Here is a 19796-nt window from a genome sequence, read left to right on the forward strand (position 1 = left end):
ATAATTAAATACATGTTTTAGCAGTGAAGATACATAATAAAAATCTAGACTCATAACCAATCTGCTTTCAGGGGGCAAAAGTCACTGACCAAACAAGCCATTATCAAAAACTGGACAGACAGACAGGGTATGCGAATAAAAGTATGTAAATTGTACTTACTGTAGCCGCTGACGAAAGGGCATTACTCTAGACCAGAATGAAATATACAAGTTGTTATTTAAGATTGTTTGTTTATACCCTACAAGGCACCCTTTATGGACCTGGATCAGCAACGTGTGTCTATATAGAAGGCAACTGAGTGATTCAGGCATTAGCAATTAAAATATTCAGCCATTCCTGGATGCTGGACAAGTGGGTGCTGGCTAACAGAACTAAAGGGTGGTGATCTAAGGACTTTGAACTTTATATGGACTTGGATATTACATTTCTATTCTATAAGAAATTGTCTATAGAAGTTCATTCACCCTCTCTCCTCCTTGTGTGGGGTTTATATGTTTAGCACATTCATGTTTAATAGTTCTACATTTTTCTATGGATCCCGTACCTGTATAACAATATAAGTCAAATTTCCAGGTGCTAAATTCACTTACAGTACATAAATATCAAAATGAAACACTTACCTGAGCAACAGCCTTCATGTGAAAACTCTAGAATAAAATGAAATATACAAATTGTGATTCAAAGTTTGTTTAGATCACAAAGCCCAGAGCACAATAGGCAGTGAGTGTTCCCAGGTGATAATTGCCTGACAGGTGCCTGTGTTAGTGCTTTCAGCCAATACTTATTGGGAACAATACAGTGAGATTTTGGATAATTTTTATGTGTGGAAGTGTTTCTCTAGACTAGAGCTATGCTAGGCATTCCTCACAACACAGAGGCTTGGTTGCTGTGTCTTGTTTTCCCTTATTTGCTTTCTGTCACTGACCTACTGTAGCAACTGGACAGCAATGGGACAAACACACAATATCAACATGAAATACTGTAACTTCCACTTACTTTAAATCCTGCAGTTCCAGAGCTGAAAGTCTAGAATGGAATGTAAGTTGTTATACATAGCCATAAAGCCTACAGCCTAATAACACTGTAATGTACCTTACAAGGTACTTTACATGAGATTGGATCAGCAACTTCTGCCTATACAGACCCAATCTTGGTACAAATGAGTCTCCTGCAAAAGTTATTCAATTATTCAGCCATTCTTGTGTTCTGGGCAAGTGGGTGCCAGTTAATAAAACTAAAGAGCAGGAACCTGTGGTGTTCTATGGGATACTGGTTGAGAGCTCTGGATTTCTTCTAAGGGCACCCAGAGGCCATCCTCCATCACCCCCACACACAGGATCATGCAAAATGGGCATCCTTTGTTTCTACCTCCGAAGAGCAGGGGACTGGGTGTGCATAAATTCACATAACAGGTAAAATTATCTGCGCACCTAATGCTTAGTGTTCCAGATGTAAAAAAGCTTCAGGTGTTGCTCAACAGCATGTGACCCGTTAATCTGTGCCACCCTAGGCCTGGCCCTTTGTGGTCTTTCCACAAATCTGGGCCTGCTGGTTGATCAATCCTTGTGACCCGTAGTATAGCGCTGGCTGAATCATCCAACAGAGTCGCTACTTATTGCTTTAAAAAACGGCTTTATTCAAACACACAATATGTGACAGCATTGCTGGTTGATCAGTTGGGATATTAGGAGGCATCAGAGTATCTGTGTGATGCAGTCAAACTTAGCACAGGAGGAGGCGGCATCAGGGCTACTAATCTTTAGAGGGGAAGGAAGGATTACCCCTGTTTGGGGTTACTGGCAAGTGGTGATGGGCCGGGGCATGTCTTGGGTGCTTTATGTAAAATACTGTACTATAAATTGCACTTAGTGGAGCTGCATCCAGAAGTTCAGAAAATAATGAAACATTTGTTTTAGCAGTGTAGATACATGATAAAAAAATCTAGCCTCACAATTAATCTGCTTTCAGGAAGCAAACATCATTCACAGCCCTAATAAACCCTAATCAACCGACTGCTGAAATGACTGAGATCTGTACAGACAGGGTATCTGAGTGCAATAGTGTAAATTGTACTTACCCGAACTGCTTCTGAAACAGCAGAACGCTATATCAGAATAAAATATAAAAGTTGTTATTCAAAGATTGTTTTGAGCACAGATCCAAATGCCTGGTAATCCCCACTGCTCCTATAGACACTTGGCTGCGGCTTCTTGTTATCTCTTATATGCTTTCCTAATTACATATCAGTAACAAATTGGCCTCATAATCTGCGCTGTTTCTGTCACTGACCCAACAACTAGGTGACAGCAGGACAAACAGACAATATCAGCATGAGATAAAGTAAATTCCACTTACTGCAAGTCCTGCAGTTCCAAAGCTGAAAGTCTAGAATGGAATGAATGTTATTATACAGTGTTTAGCCACAAAGCCAAGAGCTCAGTAATTCTGTAATATTGCCCTACAAGGTACTTTACATGGACCTGGATCAGCAACTACAATTGTTTCTATACAGAAGGCAACTGCATGATTCAGTCTTGGTACAAGTGAGTCTCCTGCATCAGCAACTAAACTTTTAAGCCATTCTTAGATGCTGGGCAAGTGGGTGCTGGCTAATAAAACTAAAGGGCAAGAACATGAGGTACACTAAGGATGCTGGTTGATCAGTTGGGGATATTAGGAGGCTGCAAATGGCCACATGATACAGTCACATAGAGCTCAGGGGTAGAAGACACAAAGGCTATTATTTTTTTAGAAGGGAAGGAAGGATTACCCTTGTAGAGATTGGACAGGAGAATTGGGGTGCAGCACCCATGCACAGTGATGCAGTTGACAACCCAAGCTGAGAATGGCCAGCAGATTGCTGCCCCTGGGAAGTATTACATTCCCCTAATATAGAACTTTATCTTTTTTTTTTTTTTTTGCTTGCCCATGCTGTTAATGTATTTCAGGCAACTTAGTTAGAAGGGGCCCTTGAACCAAGTTATTAGCTCACTGCTTACCAAGACTGGTTGGCTCCTGCAAATTTAGTAGAATGTGTGTCCAACATAAAAACAACAAAATAGAACCTGCCCACAACAGAATATGTGGTGTCAAATAATAATATTAGCTGCAGAGTATTATGATTTGAGGCCAGAAACTATTGGTCGGCAGCAGAGGCATGTGCCTAGGGTTCAACAGTGGGGAGGGTTCAGCCCCAGAAGCAGCACAACGAGGGAGCAGGGGGAGATACCGGTGTGGCGCTTTCAGTAAAATACTCTAAAATGCACTTACTGGAGCTGCATCCAGAAATTCAGAAAACAATTTAATACACATTTAAGCATTTTAGATTTACATAATAAAATATCTAGCCTCATAATCACTGCACTTTTTAGGGAACAAGCCATTATCTAAATCTTCAAATGACAGACAGGGTATCTATAGTGTAACTTACTGGAGATGCTTCTGAAACACTTGAAATCTAGATCAGAATGAAATATACAAGTTGTTATTTATATTCCAATCTTTTTTTTATTGTTGTATAAACAATTGTAAACACAATGTAATAAATAATGTTGTTGTCTGTTATATTATTCTTTCACAATAAAGTTTTAAATTACCATTATTTTCATGTTTATTTCAGTTACAGTTATAATAACATATCATAATGAACATATAGCCCAAAAAAATGTTTCCAAATACATCAGTTAACACTTCAAACATAACAGATTGACAAGGCCTAGTACCTTATACTGCATTAATTTCTCACGCTAGAGGGGTATTTTGAGGTAACTGACTAAATTAGGGATGCACCGAATCCAGGATACGGTATTCGGCCTTTTTCAGCAGGATTCGGATTCGACCGAATCCTTCTGCCCATGCGAACCGAATCCGAATCCTAATTTGCATATGCAAATAACGGGTTGGGAGGGAAATTGCGTGACTTTTTGTCAGAAAACAAGGAAGTAAAAAATATCTTCCCCTTCCCATATTTACATATGCAAATTAGGGTTCGGATTCGGTTCGGTATTCGGCCGAATCTTTCATGAAGGATTCGGGGGTTCGGCCGAATCCAAAAAAGTGGATTCGGTGCATCCCTAGATTAAATGCTTAAAACGCTATGGGACCATCTGTTCCATACCGATATTCTAACCAGGGGGTCCAAACCGTAGGAATTTTTGATGGGAGTCCAACAGCACACTGGACAGCTTCTCTTGAACCATAATCCAATCTATTTTATGTTTAGTAGCATCAAAGGGAATTGGTTTTGTTTTTCATGCTCTTGCTATGATCTGTTTTGCAGCGGTCATTATAGAGAGAAATAACTGAAATTGACTGGAAGTTAATGTGTCTGGTTTTTTACACAACAGAGCTGTACTTGGATGTTTAGGTTACTGAAATATAAAAAATTGAGAAGATCATATTATATATCCTGGTCCAGTATCTTTGGGCTATGGGACATTGCCACCAGACGTGGTACATAATCCCTCTGTGGCCACAACCTCTAAAGCATCTGTCATTTGCCGTAGGTATAAATTGTGCTATATGAGCTGGGACCAAGTACCACCTAAACAAAACCTTATACATGTAGTTAGCTTCTAGAAGGGAAACATTCCTGGAGGATCTCCTAGTTCATGCCATTTTGCCACACTTCTACATAAAATATTTATTAACTATCAGTTATTTTAAAAAAATTACTATACAGAATCGAGTTTTGGAAGCTTTACAACACCAAAAGTCAAAAAAGGTTTGGGTTTGGTGTGCTCCTTTAGAGGAGTCCCATAAGGTTTGTACGTAGTGCAAAATTTGACATGTTCTAAAACGTTCCCTCTGAGGGACATTATGTTTGTCGATTAGTTCCTGGAGGGTATATGGGCCTGATAATGACATTAATTGTTCAGTTGTAGTAATGTTCTGTTCAATCCACCACTTCAAGGGAATACGGTGTAGGCCTGGAGGGAAATGGGATAACCAAGTCCCATATTTTAAAGGTGTGTTGTAAACAAATGCTCCCTGTTTTAGGTCTAATCTTAGTGGAACACAAAAGAAATACTGATGGCTGGAATGGTAGTGAAAGTACAGTGGGAACTATCTACTGTTGTGTGAAGTGCTAAGATCTGTGAAAGTTGGCCAGCTTTGTAGTAAAATAAATTGATTGATATATAGCGTGGCTGCCAACAAAATTCAAGGTTAAGTTGTAACAATTTGACCTCCTGGTGTAAGAGAAAAAGGTTTAGAGCTTCTGTTTTGCTGTGGTTAATTCTAAGACCTGACATGGTACCAAATGTGTCCACTCCACTATATAAATTTGGAAGAATTAATGTTAAGTCATCAGCAAATAGGCTGACCTTATGATGGGTGGACTGTCTGACGTTTCTATCCCTGAGATATCTGGATTAGATCTTATTGCCAGAGCTAGGGGTTCAATCGCTAAATTAAACAAGATTGGAGACAGTGGGCACCCCTGCCTGGTACCCCTATGTACAGGGAAAACATTGTATGAAAATCCCATCATGTATACTAAGGCCATAGGGTTACAATACAGATAGGAACTGTAGTTGGTCTGTGTTCGGTGCATAAAATGATACAACAGTGACCGGGCTTATCCCCTATATAGACCAGAGCTTTAATGTGATACACAATATGCAACTGAACAAAAAACAATAATAGTTTAACCAAATTTGCCTGTATGCTGCCTGGGACGAGTCTTCCTTAGCAAACCCACCTGGACCAGCCACAGGAGGCATTAGAGAACTCACTTCCTATGGGGGGAAACATTGTCCAGCTTGCAGTTATCGTTGATACTATACCTTTTCCAATAATGGACTTAATTTTTTCCTTTGGGATCCACTTGAAGGCAAAAGATCTCTCAAGGGTGCATCCTGAAATCCTAGCTTTACCAGAGTGTCCAGACCATCCTCTGGAGAAGTAATCGTAAATTGCTTGTTATAATAGGAGAATGTTAAACCAAATGGAAATAGCCACCTGCAGACAATTTTACGCTGCTGTAGTACCTTTGTGTTGGGTGCCAAATTCCGGCGTTTCTGGAGTGTAGTTGGGGATAAATCCATGTAAACTTGGTATACGTGCGGAATTACAGTTTACTGGCCTTCCTGGCAGCGGCCAGTGTGGCTACTTGGGTCTGATGGTAATGTAAACGTAATATTACATCTCTTGGTGGGTCATCAGGTCTCCTTGGCCTCAGGGCATGGTGGACCTATCCATCTCTATCGAGATGCAGGTAGAGATGGATAGGTCCACCATGCCCTGAGGCCAAGGAGACCTGATGACCCACCAAGAGATGTAATATTACGTTTACATTACCATCAGACCCAAGTAGCCACACTGGCCGCTGCCAGGAAGGCCAGTAAACTGTAATTCCGCACGGGGAAGAAGTCCTTGGAGAAGTTCAGTGATCGCTTGCTGGAGATCTACTGTGGATTCCGGTAAGCCACGTATCCGCAGATTATTGCAACGTGATCTTTTGTCTGCATCCTCTATCCTTTCTAGCGCCGTTCCAGCGTTTCTGAGTTTGGAGAGAAATAATGTCTTCTTCATGGGAGTCTATTACAGTAATAATGTCATCAATTTTAGCTTCCACGTCATTAATACGCTGGCCTATTTCACCTACTTGTTTAGTGAGATCAGTAGTAATTTTGTTAGCAGTTGCGTCTCATTCCTTCTGCAATACTTAAAACTTTCCCAACAGTACCTCATCGGAGGGTAGCGAGGTTTCCCCTGGATCCGAAGCGGCTGAGGTCTGGTTCCCAAAAAGGCTGCTTCGAGAGGCCATTGAAGGTGTTTCTGCAGATGACCCAGAAAATCTGTGACTGGGCGTGTCTCCGTGATCGGGGAAGAAGAGTTCTTAGTTCTCCTTCTACTCACTTTTTTGGCTGACTGGCCATGCCTATAGACAAATGTTTCCCCTGGTACCTGTGTCAGTTGTGGACCGTAATGGGACCAATTGTAGTGTCCGAAAGCTTTAAACTGCGAGGCTGGTGCAGAGCTAACTTAGTAGGCAGCCATCTTGGTCTGTGCGCGCATGCGCCCCCACACAAGTTGTTATTTAAATACTTTGTTTGTACCCTACAAGGTACCCTTTTTGGACCTGGATTGGCAACTTATGTCTATACAGAAGGCGAAACTAGAACAATTGGTCAGCACTCACCCAACCGTATTGAGATAAAGAGGTGCACATGCAGAGTTGTCCACTCCAACTGGCTGAATATGTCGATAGCAAAATCACAGCACCATAATCTTGTTGAATAATAAAAGCCTTTATTGGATTCCTGGCTCAAATCTCGAACAAACACGACTTTTCAGGCCTGCATGGCCTTTTTTAAAGTGGAAAAGTGGGGTTTATATGTTTAGAGCATTCATGTTTATTAGTTCTACATTTTTCTATGGATCCCATACCTGTATAAGAATAAAAGTCCCATTTCTGGGTGCTACATAAATATCAAAATGAAACACTTACCTGATCAATAACACAAACACACAATGAAACACTTACCTGATCAACAACACAAACACACAATATCAACATAAATTATTGCAACTTCCACTTACTTTATATCTTTATACCAGAATGGAATAAAAGTTGTTATACATAGGTTTTTTTAGCCATAAAGCCTACAGCCAAGCAACACTGCAATGTACCCTACAATCGATTTGGATCAGCAACTTAAGTTTTGTCTCTACAGACTTAGTGATTCAATCTTGGTACAAGTGAGAACATGTGGCACTCTAAGGGATACTGATGGACAATGCCGGACTTCTAAGGGCACCCAGATGCCGCCCTTCGTCACCCCCCCCCACACACACACATGGACACACACAGGATCGTGCAAAATGGTCATCCCTTGTTTCTACCTACAAAGAACAGGGGACATGGTGCTCATAGATTTACACAACAGGCAAAATTTCCTGCACACCTAGTGCCTAGTGCTCCGGAAGTAAGGGGGTTCAGACAGCCCTGCACCCCAGAAGCAGGGGAGCTACTTGCATGGGGTAAGTGGTGATGGCTGGGGGCACGTCTTAGGAGCACTTTCAGTAGAAAACTATTAATTGCACTTACTGGAGCTGCATCCAGAAATTCAGAAAATAATAAAATATATGTTTTAGTATTGAAGATACATAATTAAAAAAATTAGCCTCACAATCAATCTGCTTTCGGGGAGCAAATGTCACTGCCCTAACAAAACCTTATGAACCCATTACTGAAATGACTGAAATCTGTACAGACAGACAGGGTATCTGAGTGCAATAGTGTCAACTGTACTTACTGCAGCTGCTTTCGAAACATCAGAACTCTAGAGAACATAATGAAATGTACAGGTTGTTAGTCAAAGACTGTTTTCAGCACAAAGCCCAATGCCTCTTAATCCCACTGCTCCTACTGTACTTTACATGGACTTAGATAAGCAATGTATAATCTATTAGCAAGTGTCTATAGGTAGCAATTCACTCTCTTTTCCATGTGAGCTTCCTACAGCTGGAGTTTAAGTATCCATCAATGCTTGGCTGTTGGGCAAATCCGGGACATGACGGAGGCTGCGTGACCAACAAGAATGCTGGGAATTATTGCAGACACAGGTGAAGTTTCTGATTTAAACCAATAAGGAATTGCTTGGCTGGGACCTCCTAAAGAAGACAGGCCCACACTATCTTGGAGAAATACCGTTGTAAAGCTGTGTCAGGAGATGGGGACCTGCAGCACCAAAACTTAGTGTAACCAAAAAAGAAAATGGGCAGCAAGATCATGGGGACCCTCCTCGGGAATATCGTAGTGTGTAGTTGCTACACCTACCATTGCTCCCAAGTGGGCTGCATGTGAATGGACTCATGAAATTCAAGAAACACCCTGAAATATTTCTAATCTTTAATTCCATATTTATGCACTAGATTGATAAAATTAATATATTTTCCTATGGCAGCAGCACTGAGCACTATTCCCTGTCCAAGTCCATTCAGGGAGGCAGGATTTGGGCAATACGTTGAATCACCCAAGTGTGCAAAATGATTTGTTACATCCAAACAGGTCAGAAACGTTACAGCAACTTGTAACTATCATTACTGGTCAGTAAAACTTTGATAAATAGGCACCTATAGGGTCTATGTTCCAATGCAACACAGAGGCCAGCTGAGATGGGCACGTTGCATTCATTTGCATGAAATATAACCACTGATGCAAATCTTCATATCTCCCACTGGCAATTATGAAAACATGTTGAGCACACAGAAATTTAAAAAAACGGCAAAGGGAACAGAAACGTTTGTAAAGGGATAGAAAATCTGGGAAAATACTTCTAATTGTACTTACCACGCACTGATGCATTTGCATGATACTCTAGAAAAAGGCAATAAATAAGATACAAGCTATAACAAATTGTATAAAATTCAAGTATCTCATTATTTGCACTCGGTAGTTACACTTCTAAATTATTAGCTTTTATTGCTTGAGCTTCCCTAGTCATTTAATAAACACTGGATCGATTATATATTATATAGACCAGTTCATCGTCATCACACAAACACACACAATTTCATATTGTACAATGTTAACTAATAATTATATTGCACTCCCCAATTCATAATGTAAACATCATAATGTCCCAGTTCATAAATGGCAGTTCAAATTGATTTCATAGACCGTTAAAAACAAGGAGGTCGCATGTGAGCCCGCATCCAGAAATTCAGAAAAAATTTAATACACATTTAAGCAGTGTAGATACATAATAAAATATCTAGCCTCATAATCACTGCATTTTTTAAGGAAACAAGCGATTATCTAAATCTTCAAATGGCAGACAGGATATCTGAGTGAAATAGTGTAAACTCTACTTACTGGAGATGCTTTTGTAACAGTTGAAATCTAGATTAGAATGAAATATACAAGTTATTTAAAGACTATTTGTTTGTACCCTACAAGGTATGTTTTATGGACCTGGATTGGCAACTTGTGACTATACAGAAGGCAACTGAGTGATTCAGGCATTAGCAATTAAAATATTTAGCCATTCCTGGATGCTGGACAAGTGGGTGCTGGCTAACGGAACTAATAGTTAAGAACATGTGGTGCTCTAAGGACTGTGAACTTTATATCAGCTTGGATATCTATTCTATAAGCAATTATTATTGCAGACAGAGTTGTAGTTGCTGATTCAAACCAATAAAGAATTGCTTGGCTGGGACCTCCTAAAGTAGACAGGCCCACACTATCTTGGAGAAATACTGTTGTAAAGCTGTGTCAGGAGATGGGGACCTGCAGCACCAAAACTTAGTGAAACCAAAAAAGAAAATGGGCAGCAAGATCATGGGGACCCTCCTCGGGAATATCGTAGTGTGTAGTTGCTACACCTACCATTGCTCCCAAGTGGGCTGCATGTGAATGGACTCAGGAAATTCAAGAAACACCCTGAAATATTTCTAATCTTTAATTCCATATTAATGCACTAGATTGATAAAATTAATATATTTTCCTATGGCAGCAGCACTGAGCACTATTCCCTGTCCAAGTCCATTCAGGGTGACAGGATTTGGGCAATACGTTGAATCACCCAATTGTGCAAAACGATTTGTTACATCCAAACAGTTCAGAAACGTTAGAGCAACTTGTAAATATCATTACTGATCAGTAAAACTTTGATAAATAGGCAAATATAGGGTCTATGTTCCAATGCAACACAGAGGCCAGCTGAGATGGGCAAGCTGCATTCATTTGCATGAAATATAACAACTGATGCAAATCTTCCTATCTACCACTGGCAATTATGAAAACATTGATGAGCACACAGAAAACGGCAAAGGGAACAGAAACGTTTGTAAAGGGATAGAAAATCTGGGGAAATACTTCCAATTGCACTTACCACGCACTGACGCCTTTGCATGATACGCTAGAAAAAGACAGTAAATAAGATACAAGCTATAACAAATTGTATAAAATTCAAGTATTTCATTATTTGCACTCGGTACTTACACTTCTAAATTATTATCTTTTATTGCTTTTAATAAACACTGAATCAATTATATATGACATAGACAAGTTATCACACACACAATTTCATATTGTACAATGTAAACTAATAATTATATTGCACTTCCCAATTCATCATGTACAAATCATTAATGTCCCAGTTCATAAATGGCAGTTCAGATTAATTTCATAGACCGTTAAAAACAAGGAGGTCGCATGTGAGCCCGCTTCTTGTAAGGCAAATATCCTACATCCACATCTGGACTTATTCAAGAAGACAAAGCGCTCATAGGGGGCAATAGATAACTGATCAAATGACCCCTAAAGCATTTTTGTGTTCTCCAATAACATCCTAGTTACTATGTATGATTAGCGTCCAGGACTGGAAAGATGTGACATTTTTTTCGGCAGAAAGAGGATTTATAAAGTACCAGTCTTGTTCCTTATTAAAGAAGACTAGAGCAAATTCTCATCTTCTGGTACTATTGAGGTGGAAATAGTTGATAATTAGTGTCTTGGACGATGCCTATGGATTCACCAAACAGTCCCCACATACATAGACACATACCGATCCACATATCGCTTAGGAGATCACCAGCACAACCCAATCGACTGGAACCTCCTAATTCCTCTATGCCACATTGTGGTGTGCCCTGATGAAGCCAATGAAGGTGAAACAGACGTTGGCAACGTGGAGGTATTTGCAAGCAGAGCCCACAGTCAATCCTTGCATAAAGCTTACAATGTGGCAGAGAGGTTCCGGAGAATTTGGCGGCTGTATTAATAAAGAGTATCTTGTACTTGATCCAAACTAAAATATAATTAATCCTTATTACAGGCAAAACCAGCCTATTGGGTTTATTTAATGTTTACATGATTTTCTAGTAGATTTAAGGTATTAAGATCCAAATTTACGGAAAAATCCATAATCCAGAAAACAGCTCCCATACCTGTACAAAACAATGGGGCTGAAATTCAGATGCTTAAATTAAAGACCAGATCAGAAAGCAAATAATTGAGAAATACCATAAAGTACACTTTCTCGGGATGGTCTTGATAACAATTCACACTGGGAAAGAACACACAATACAAGATGTAATTCATAGTCTCTATTATATTAAATCCAGAGCTAAAGAAAACCTACAGCCCCCCCTGCAGGTATGGACTGGAATATGCCTCCCTTTTGTGACACCAATTATATAAGTCAGTTACTGCCCTCTCTGTAGAGTGGAGGGGTTACAAGCATGGAAGCTGGGCAGCACCTGATCAAATGACCCCTAAAGCATTTTTGTGTTCTCCAATAACATCCTAGTTACTATGCAGGGAGTTAGGCAACGGTAGGAAACCTGTCAGGACTGCTCTGTAAGAAAATTTATACAGCAGCTTAATGCCAAATAGAAAACAATTGTTAAGCATGGAAAAATGTCCTATAATTCTCCTGGAGAGTGCAAGCAAGAGTGTAAATACACAGATTAAAGTCAAAATTGCTCAGAGGTAGAACAGCAGTGACTGGGTGATTTGCATTAATAGGTAGTGAAATGGTTAGTGGGAAAAAATGTGATCATAAAAGAGCTGCTGTATCCGAACAATTCTTAGCAAATAAAAAGGTTTGGCTGATTTTGAAAAGTGTCCTTATTTCTCCTGTAGAGTAAAGAGTCAATGACTCCCTCAGGGTGATACAAAATAAAGTGCACTCACTGGGGCTCCGGGCGGTCGTCTCTGAAAGTAGAGAAAAAGGAAAATGAAGGATTAAAAAAAAATCACAACACATGTAAATAAATAAAATCGAAATAACAAGGCAAATGATTATAAGGCATTGTGGTTGCTGCCTTCCGCTACAATGCTTCGAGAGTCAGAACCAGCAGTTCAGATAAAGTAATACTGCTTTTCGTGAGTGGCTATGTTTTTGTGAATCTGTGCTAGAACATTAGCCATGCTTTTTGTTTAGCCAAAAATAAACATGCCAGTTCACTCCAATGCATATGGTGCAAGAAAAAAACAACCACTGTTTTGTGGATTGTTCAGCAAAGCGAAACAGGGTAGTGTCACTCATCACTATCAAACATTAATAAAAAAACATCCTTAATTCTCCTGGACAGTGTAAGGAAAGGTAAAGAAAACAAATATATAAGTCTTAAAGCAACAGTAACACCAAAAAATAAAAGTCTTTTGAAGTAATGAAAATATAATGTCCTGTGCGGCACTGGTAAAGCTGGTGTGTTTGCTTCAGAAACTCTACAGTAGTTTAAATAAACAAGCTGCTGTGTAGCCATGGGGGCACTCATTCAAAGCTGAGAAAAGGCACAGGATACACAGCAGATAACAGATTAGCTCTGTAGTATACAATGGGATTCCTCAGAACTTGTCTGTTATCTACTGTATTGGTAGCAATGCGGTAATGGCGGAGCTCACCCAGTGCGTCCCGTCTCCCAGCCTACCGCTGCTCTCGCAATACGCCAGTCACTTCCAACTGGCTTCAACATACACACAAGAACTCGCTGCGGACCGCTGATCGGAACAATCCAGGAGCCGGTGTAATATCAATCCGGCTTTATTTCAACGATTAAAATAACATGGAACAGAGGGGTATGTGAATCTCGCTAACGGGTTTCGTGCCTACATCCTTGGCACTTCATCAGAGTCACTCTAATGAAGTGCCAAGGATGTAGGCACGAAACGCGTTAGAGAGATTCACATACCCCTCCGTTCCATGTTATTTTAAGGGTTGAAATAAAGCCGGATTGATATTACACCATCTCCTGGATTGTTCCGATCAGCGATCCGCATCAAGTTCTTGTGTGTATGTTATCTACTGTGTCCTGTGCTTGAATGGCTTCCTCCATGGCTACACGGTATCTTGTTTGTATAAGCTATAGTTGTGTTTCTGAAGCAAACACACCAGTTTTATCATTTTTAGAGCAACAGCACATTTTTGCCACATCTTTGGTGCTACTGTTCCTTTAAAAACGAAACCATATTAAACAATTAAATAACAGTGATCCCTGTCGAAAGAATACAGATGTCTACAAAGTAAACTAAAGACCAGACTGGAAAGTAAATCAGAGTAAAATAATATAAAGATTCCTTACTTGTTGCAGCTGGTGTTCCAAACGCGATGGCATATCAAACTAGGAAAATATAAACAGTTTCATAGTTAATCTGGGTTGTAAAAGAAAAAACAAAACCACAAAGTCCACCAACACACTACCATTTAGTGTATAACTTGCATTTATGTTATGTCTACCAAAGAGCATAACCTTGCACTTGTCAACACTGAATCTCATTTGGCAGTCTGCTGGTGTGTCAGTTTTCTGCCTATAGTTTTAGACAATTTAGTATCATCAGCAAAAATAGAGAGAGTACTTACAATGCCCATGTCCAGGTCATCAATAAACACATTAAAAGCAAAGGGCCAAGGACAGAACCCTGCAGTACTCCACTTATAATACTGGTCTAGTTAGACAATGTTCCATGTATCACCATTCTTTGTAATCCTTCTTCAACCAGTTCTCTATCCAAGTAATCCTTAATTTAACCAGTAACCTTATGTGTGGTACTGTACCAAATGCTTTACAAAGTCTAAATAGATCACATACACTACCATCTCAGAGTCAAGGTTCCTGCTCACCTCCTCATACAAGGCAATTAAATTTGTCTGGCAGGATCTATTACACATAAAACCATGCTGGTAAAATTCACAGTATAGGTATTGTGATTTGTAATGTATTGAAGTACAGGTATAGAACCTATTATCCAGAATCCTCAGGACCTGGGGTTTTCCAGATAACAGATCATTTTGTTTTTTGGATTTTCATACCTTAAGTCTACTAGAAATTAATGTAAAATTAAATAAACCCTATATGCTGGTTTTGCTTCCAATAAGGACTAATTATGTCTTAGTTGGGATCAAGTACAATGTACTGTTTTATTACTACAGAGGAAAAGGAAATGATTTTTAAAAATTTGGATCCTTTGGATAAAATTCAACCTATGGGATATGGCCTTTCCGTAATTTGGAGCTTTCTGGATAATGGGTCTCTGGATAACAGATCCCATACCTGTATCTTATTCCTTATAACCCTTTCTCAAGGGTCTCCTATCAATGATGTCAAACAAAATATTTATAGTTTTCATCCTGACAACAGGATCACTTTTTGAATAGCACCACATTAATAATTCACCCATCTCTCAGACATCAAGGAATTATCGAAATGTAAGTAAAAAGATTTGCCAATCGCAGAACTAAGCCCATTTAGTACCATCTACAATATCAAAAAATATTGGTAAAAAGGTCAATGGTTAGACATTTTGGGGGCCTGAAAAACAATTTACTGAGGGGTCCAGTAATATCTAGTTACACCACTGAACCTCATCCAGTCCTGGGCCCTTTGCTCACTTTCAAATGTTGTAGCCCTCTGCAGGCATGGACCTGGATGCATAGTTTGTAGATAGTATTTATTCTTCATTACACAGCTATCTTATTGTTAGAATGATGTATGGATGTTCATGTTAAAGAGAGAGAGAAAGTACCTCAGCTTGATATGCTACAAGGAAAACTTACCACAGATGAAGACTTTGGAGTCTACAAAATAAGAACAAATAAGGGTACAAGATGTTATTTCACCCATGGTTTGAAATGTAGACCTTAAAGGAACAGTTCTGTGTACAATTAAAAACTGGGTAAATAAATTGTAAGTGCAAAATAAAAAATGTTCTAATATAGTTAGTTAGCCAAAAATGTAATGTATAAAGGCTGCAGTGACTGGATGTGTAACATAACAGAACACAACACAACTTCCTGCTTTTCAGCTCTCTAACTCTGAGTTAGTCAGTGACTTGAAGGGGAGCCACATGGGACATAACTGTTCAGTGAGTTTGCAATTGATCCACAGCATTTAGCTCAGATTCATAAGCAACAGTTATGACCCATGTGCCCCCTCTCAAGTCTCTGATTGGTTACTGCCTGGTAACCAGTCAGTGGAAACCAAGAGTAGTAGTGTTCTTGCTATTATGTTAGACATCTAGTCACTCCAGCCTTTATACATTACATTTTTGGCCAACTAACTATATTAGAAACATTTTTTATTTTGCACAGCCTATCTATTTACCCAGTTTTTATTTTTACACTGAACAATTCCTTTAGATAAAATATGGGGCACTGGCATGTCGAATATGTTCCTTAGTTCATGTGACCCCCGGTAGTCATTTTCAGTGATCTTATGCAAGTCAGTAACTGCCCTCTCTATAGACTGTTGGTTATGGAAGCAGGGCACTATCGAGTTGCTGTGTATAAGAGTTTGTACATCAGCACAAAAAGGTACAAAATGTCCATAATTCCCTTAAAGAGTGTAAGGAAAAGTTGGAAAAAAATAGAGAGTTAAGTGAATCGGCGAAGCTCGAAGGCAGAACAGCAGTGATCAAGCGATTTGTACAGCAAAAAAGAGTAAAGGCAAGGGAAAGTTACAGGGATTTTTTGGAAAAAACAGAGTCTCAAGTTCAGGGAAAAAGCATGTTGAAAGGATAAATAAAATATGTTGGTTGAAAGAAAAACCATTCCACGGCTGGTCTGATGTATTCTGGTTAGAAAAAACATTAGAGACTTCAGATACCTCTTCTCACATCTCTACTAACCAGAAGAACATCAGACCAGCCCTCCTTCTTGCTCCTGACAACGTCCTCAACTATTTCATGGTCGGAAACTGACCAGTAGGTGGCAATGTTTAAAAAAAATTCATTTATAGTAACAGTACATGTATCCCTTTATTTTTTGGAATTAAGAAAAATCTATGTAAATTGCAAAAGAGCTTAGGATAGCACTGTCATCAATTTTACATTCATGTACTTATCCTATTAAGTGAATATGTAATTTCTGGTGTAAAAAAAACATTTATTCTACTTCATATAGATATCTTAGCATGAGTTAAAGTAGAATATCTTAATGAGTTAAAGTAGAATTGAGAAGTAGAAGTGAGGGGTGTATGAGCTCAGCTTGACAGGCTACAAGAAGCAATTACAAATGGTGGAACCATTACAGCCTAGGAAAAAAGAAAGCGTACAAGATGTTAATGTGCAGATTTTTGGAAAAAAAAATTTCCAATGCTGGTGAAAAAGATGAAGTGTGCTTATAGTCAATAAGGTATCACCTTTACTCAACTTTTTTTATGTTTTCAAAAGTTTTACCCTGTGACTGGCTAACATGGTATCTCCCCTTTACCTGGCATGCCCACCCCCTACCCAGTGGTATCTCAGATCAGTGTTTGACTAGCATGTACCTTACACAATAGGGTATATGTAAATTTGAAGTCCCCCATAATGAAATTCTAGCACATTATCAAAGGTTGAACTCAATGTGTCACTTTTTACTAAATGCCATGGTCGGACTGGGCTGCGAGGGGTGGTGGAGTTACAGAGCATGAGAAGAAATATAATAAAAATAATGTAAAGATCAGGAAAAAGATACATACTGTAGTTCTGTGATGGCTTAAAGGAGAGGAGACAAATAACATAATTGAAACCCCCCTGAATCTACTGGCAATAATGAATACTATATGGGGCTGGTTTCATCTGGGCTAAAAATTATCACTATCTTTATAAATGGCCCCATTACTGGATCTCCCCATATCTCTGCTACAGTCCATATCTGTGTTTCAAATGGGGGTGGGGGTGTCATTATGGTCCCTGCCAAAATCACAGTGGGACGGGGACAGCCAATCACAGCCTTGCAGTCACACAAGGAAAGACAGGCTTCAGCTCCCTATCAGGTCAGGCTAGCTTTTGACTGGTTCCTAGCCTACAGTGCAGTGTGCTGAGTGCGGCTCCCTTGCAAAGCCTAAGAAAGAAGGCAGCAGGAATAGAGATAAAGATGACTAGTTGTTCTTTTTTTTACAGGAATTTGCAAGAAAAGTTGTTACATAAGGTATCCCAAACCCAGAACAAGCCCCAAGGCCTCGGCTCTCACTGTCGCCTATAACAATCGCCTTTCGCTTTGGGTGGAGACCTCCGCTACACGGATGCCGCCAGGTCTAATAGTGAGAAGACCAAGGTGATAGTTCTGGCCAAATAAGGGAACCAAACGTGTGCAGGAAGAATAGGGAACAAGGAGCATAGTCGAGGGACAGGCTGGTCACTACCAATCAGGTAGAGCAGTACAAAATCAGGAGTCAGGAACATAGTCAAGGTCACAGGCCAGGGACAATATATATATATTATACTTACCATTATTTTCCCTTCATACCAGGAAAGAATAAAAGGTATAAGGTGTAAATATATGTTATTGACATAAAGTCCAAGGGGCACTCTCCCTGCCCACCTGCTCCTTCCCCCACTGTCTAAGTTCGGGATAAACGTGACATTTACCTCCCAGCCTTAGCTCAGTCTTTCAGGTCCAGTCTCACTTCCTTTAAGGAGATGTCTGATCCTGATACCCTGGTAAGTGAGTATAATCACATACTATCCTCAACCATTGGCTCATTTGCCCCTTTACAGGCTAAGCCTATGAATAAGTGCCTGTGGGTGCGAAACGCGTAAGGCGGAGCATCAATTGGTCTGTATGCCTATTTTTTAATATTTATGATAAATAAAGAGTAATCTTTTTAACTTTGAGTATTGACTGGAAATATATTTTTGAATTTTTGATCTGAGTGCCCTTTGGAGTTGGGGGCTATATTCCAGCACCTTGGCCCTTTTTTGACAGGCCTGTATAGACTGCAGCAGTTGAGTAGTAAAAAATTTTTGGCTAATAGTGAGAAGACCAAGGTGATAGTTCTGGGCAAACAAGGGAACCAAACGTGTGCAGGAAGAATAGGGAACAAGGAGCATAGTCGAGGGACAGGCTGGTCACTACCAATCAGGTAGAGCAGTACAAAATCAGGAGTCAGGAACATAGTCAAGGTCACAGGCCAGGGACAATATATATATATTATACTTACCATTATTTCCCCTTCATACTAGGAAAGAATAAAAGGTATAAGGTGTAAATATATGTTATTGACATAAAGTCCAAGGGGCACTCTCCCTGCCCACCTGTTCCTTCCCCCACTGTCTAAGTTCAGGATAAACGTGACATTTACCTCCCAGCCTTAGCTCAGTCTTTCAGGTCCAGTCTCACTTCCTTTAAGGAGATGTCTGATCCTGATACCCTGGTAAGTGAGTATAATCACATACTATCCTCAACCATTGGCTCATTTGCCCCTTTACAGGCTAAGCGTACACATGGTCAAAACCCACGACCCTGGCTGAATTCACAAACCAGATTCTTATGTTCCTGTACAAGATCTGCTGAACGTATGTGTAAAAAAATCCTGTACACATATGACAGTGTCACCTGCTGTAACCTACAACACTTTAACCCCTCCGAATTGTGTCTTTAAATTACCCTCCCATTTAGACTGTAATACCTACAGGGTAGTGTCCTCCATCCTTTTGTCTCCTTGACACTGACTGAGCACTTATTTAGTATTGTAATTATATTTTATATTTATGTGAATTGTATTTCTAATAATGCACTTATTGTTACTTATTAATGCAGTGACCCCTTGCTTGTTACTACTAATTTATTGTTTTGCTGTACAGTGCTTTGCCCTCAAGGAGCACTATACAAATAAAAATATACATACATACATACATATTTTGTCTTGTGTTTGTGAACTTGGGCAGGTTGTGGTCAGAATGTTCTTACCCCATGCTGCATCTAGGTGGAAAACGTACAACTGCAAGCCCAGTTGAGGTCTTACTAAAATGGACAAAATGAGGCCTTGAGCTACTGTGACCCTCAACATGGCAATAAGTGCAGCGTTCCCACAGCAGGTTGCGTCAACTTGTGCCAAAAGTATCAAAAGTGTCAAA

The 19796-nt window shown here is 39.7% G+C and overlaps 1 protein-coding gene across 4 annotated transcripts in view; it reads right to left on the reverse strand.

The window, feature by feature from the left end:
• The window catches only part of LOC108708726 (protein mono-ADP-ribosyltransferase PARP4), a 128912-nt gene that overhangs the window by 43135 nt on the left and 65981 nt on the right, over window positions 1-19796 (reverse strand). For 2 of the 4 annotated variants that reach the window (XM_041582676.1, XM_041582675.1), the window contains 13 exons: window positions 15514-15534; window positions 14042-14080; window positions 12651-12671; window positions 10846-10872; window positions 9825-9851; window positions 9300-9326; window positions 8263-8289; window positions 3432-3458; window positions 2357-2386; window positions 2079-2105; window positions 998-1027; window positions 622-648; window positions 161-187 (listed from right to left, as the gene is read on the reverse strand). In XM_041582676.1, the coding sequence (XP_041438610.1) occupies window positions 161-187; window positions 622-648; window positions 998-1027; window positions 2079-2105; window positions 2357-2386; window positions 3432-3458; window positions 8263-8289; window positions 9300-9326; window positions 9825-9851; window positions 10846-10872; window positions 12651-12671; window positions 14042-14080; window positions 15514-15534 (357 nt within the window). Of the gene's footprint in view, window positions 1-160; window positions 188-621; window positions 649-997; window positions 1028-2078; window positions 2106-2356; window positions 2387-3431; window positions 3459-8262; window positions 8290-9299; window positions 9327-9824; window positions 9852-10845; window positions 10873-12650; window positions 12672-14041; window positions 14081-15513; window positions 15535-18167; window positions 18186-18880; window positions 18899-19796 lie in introns of all 4 variants that reach the window. The other 2 variants (XM_041582673.1, XM_041582674.1) reach the window with 2 other exon arrangements.

The sequence above is a fragment of the Xenopus laevis genome, chromosome 2L, assembly GCF_017654675.1.
Source record: "Xenopus laevis strain J_2021 chromosome 2L, Xenopus_laevis_v10.1, whole genome shotgun sequence".
Taxonomy (NCBI): Eukaryota; Metazoa; Chordata; class Amphibia; order Anura; family Pipidae; genus Xenopus; species Xenopus laevis.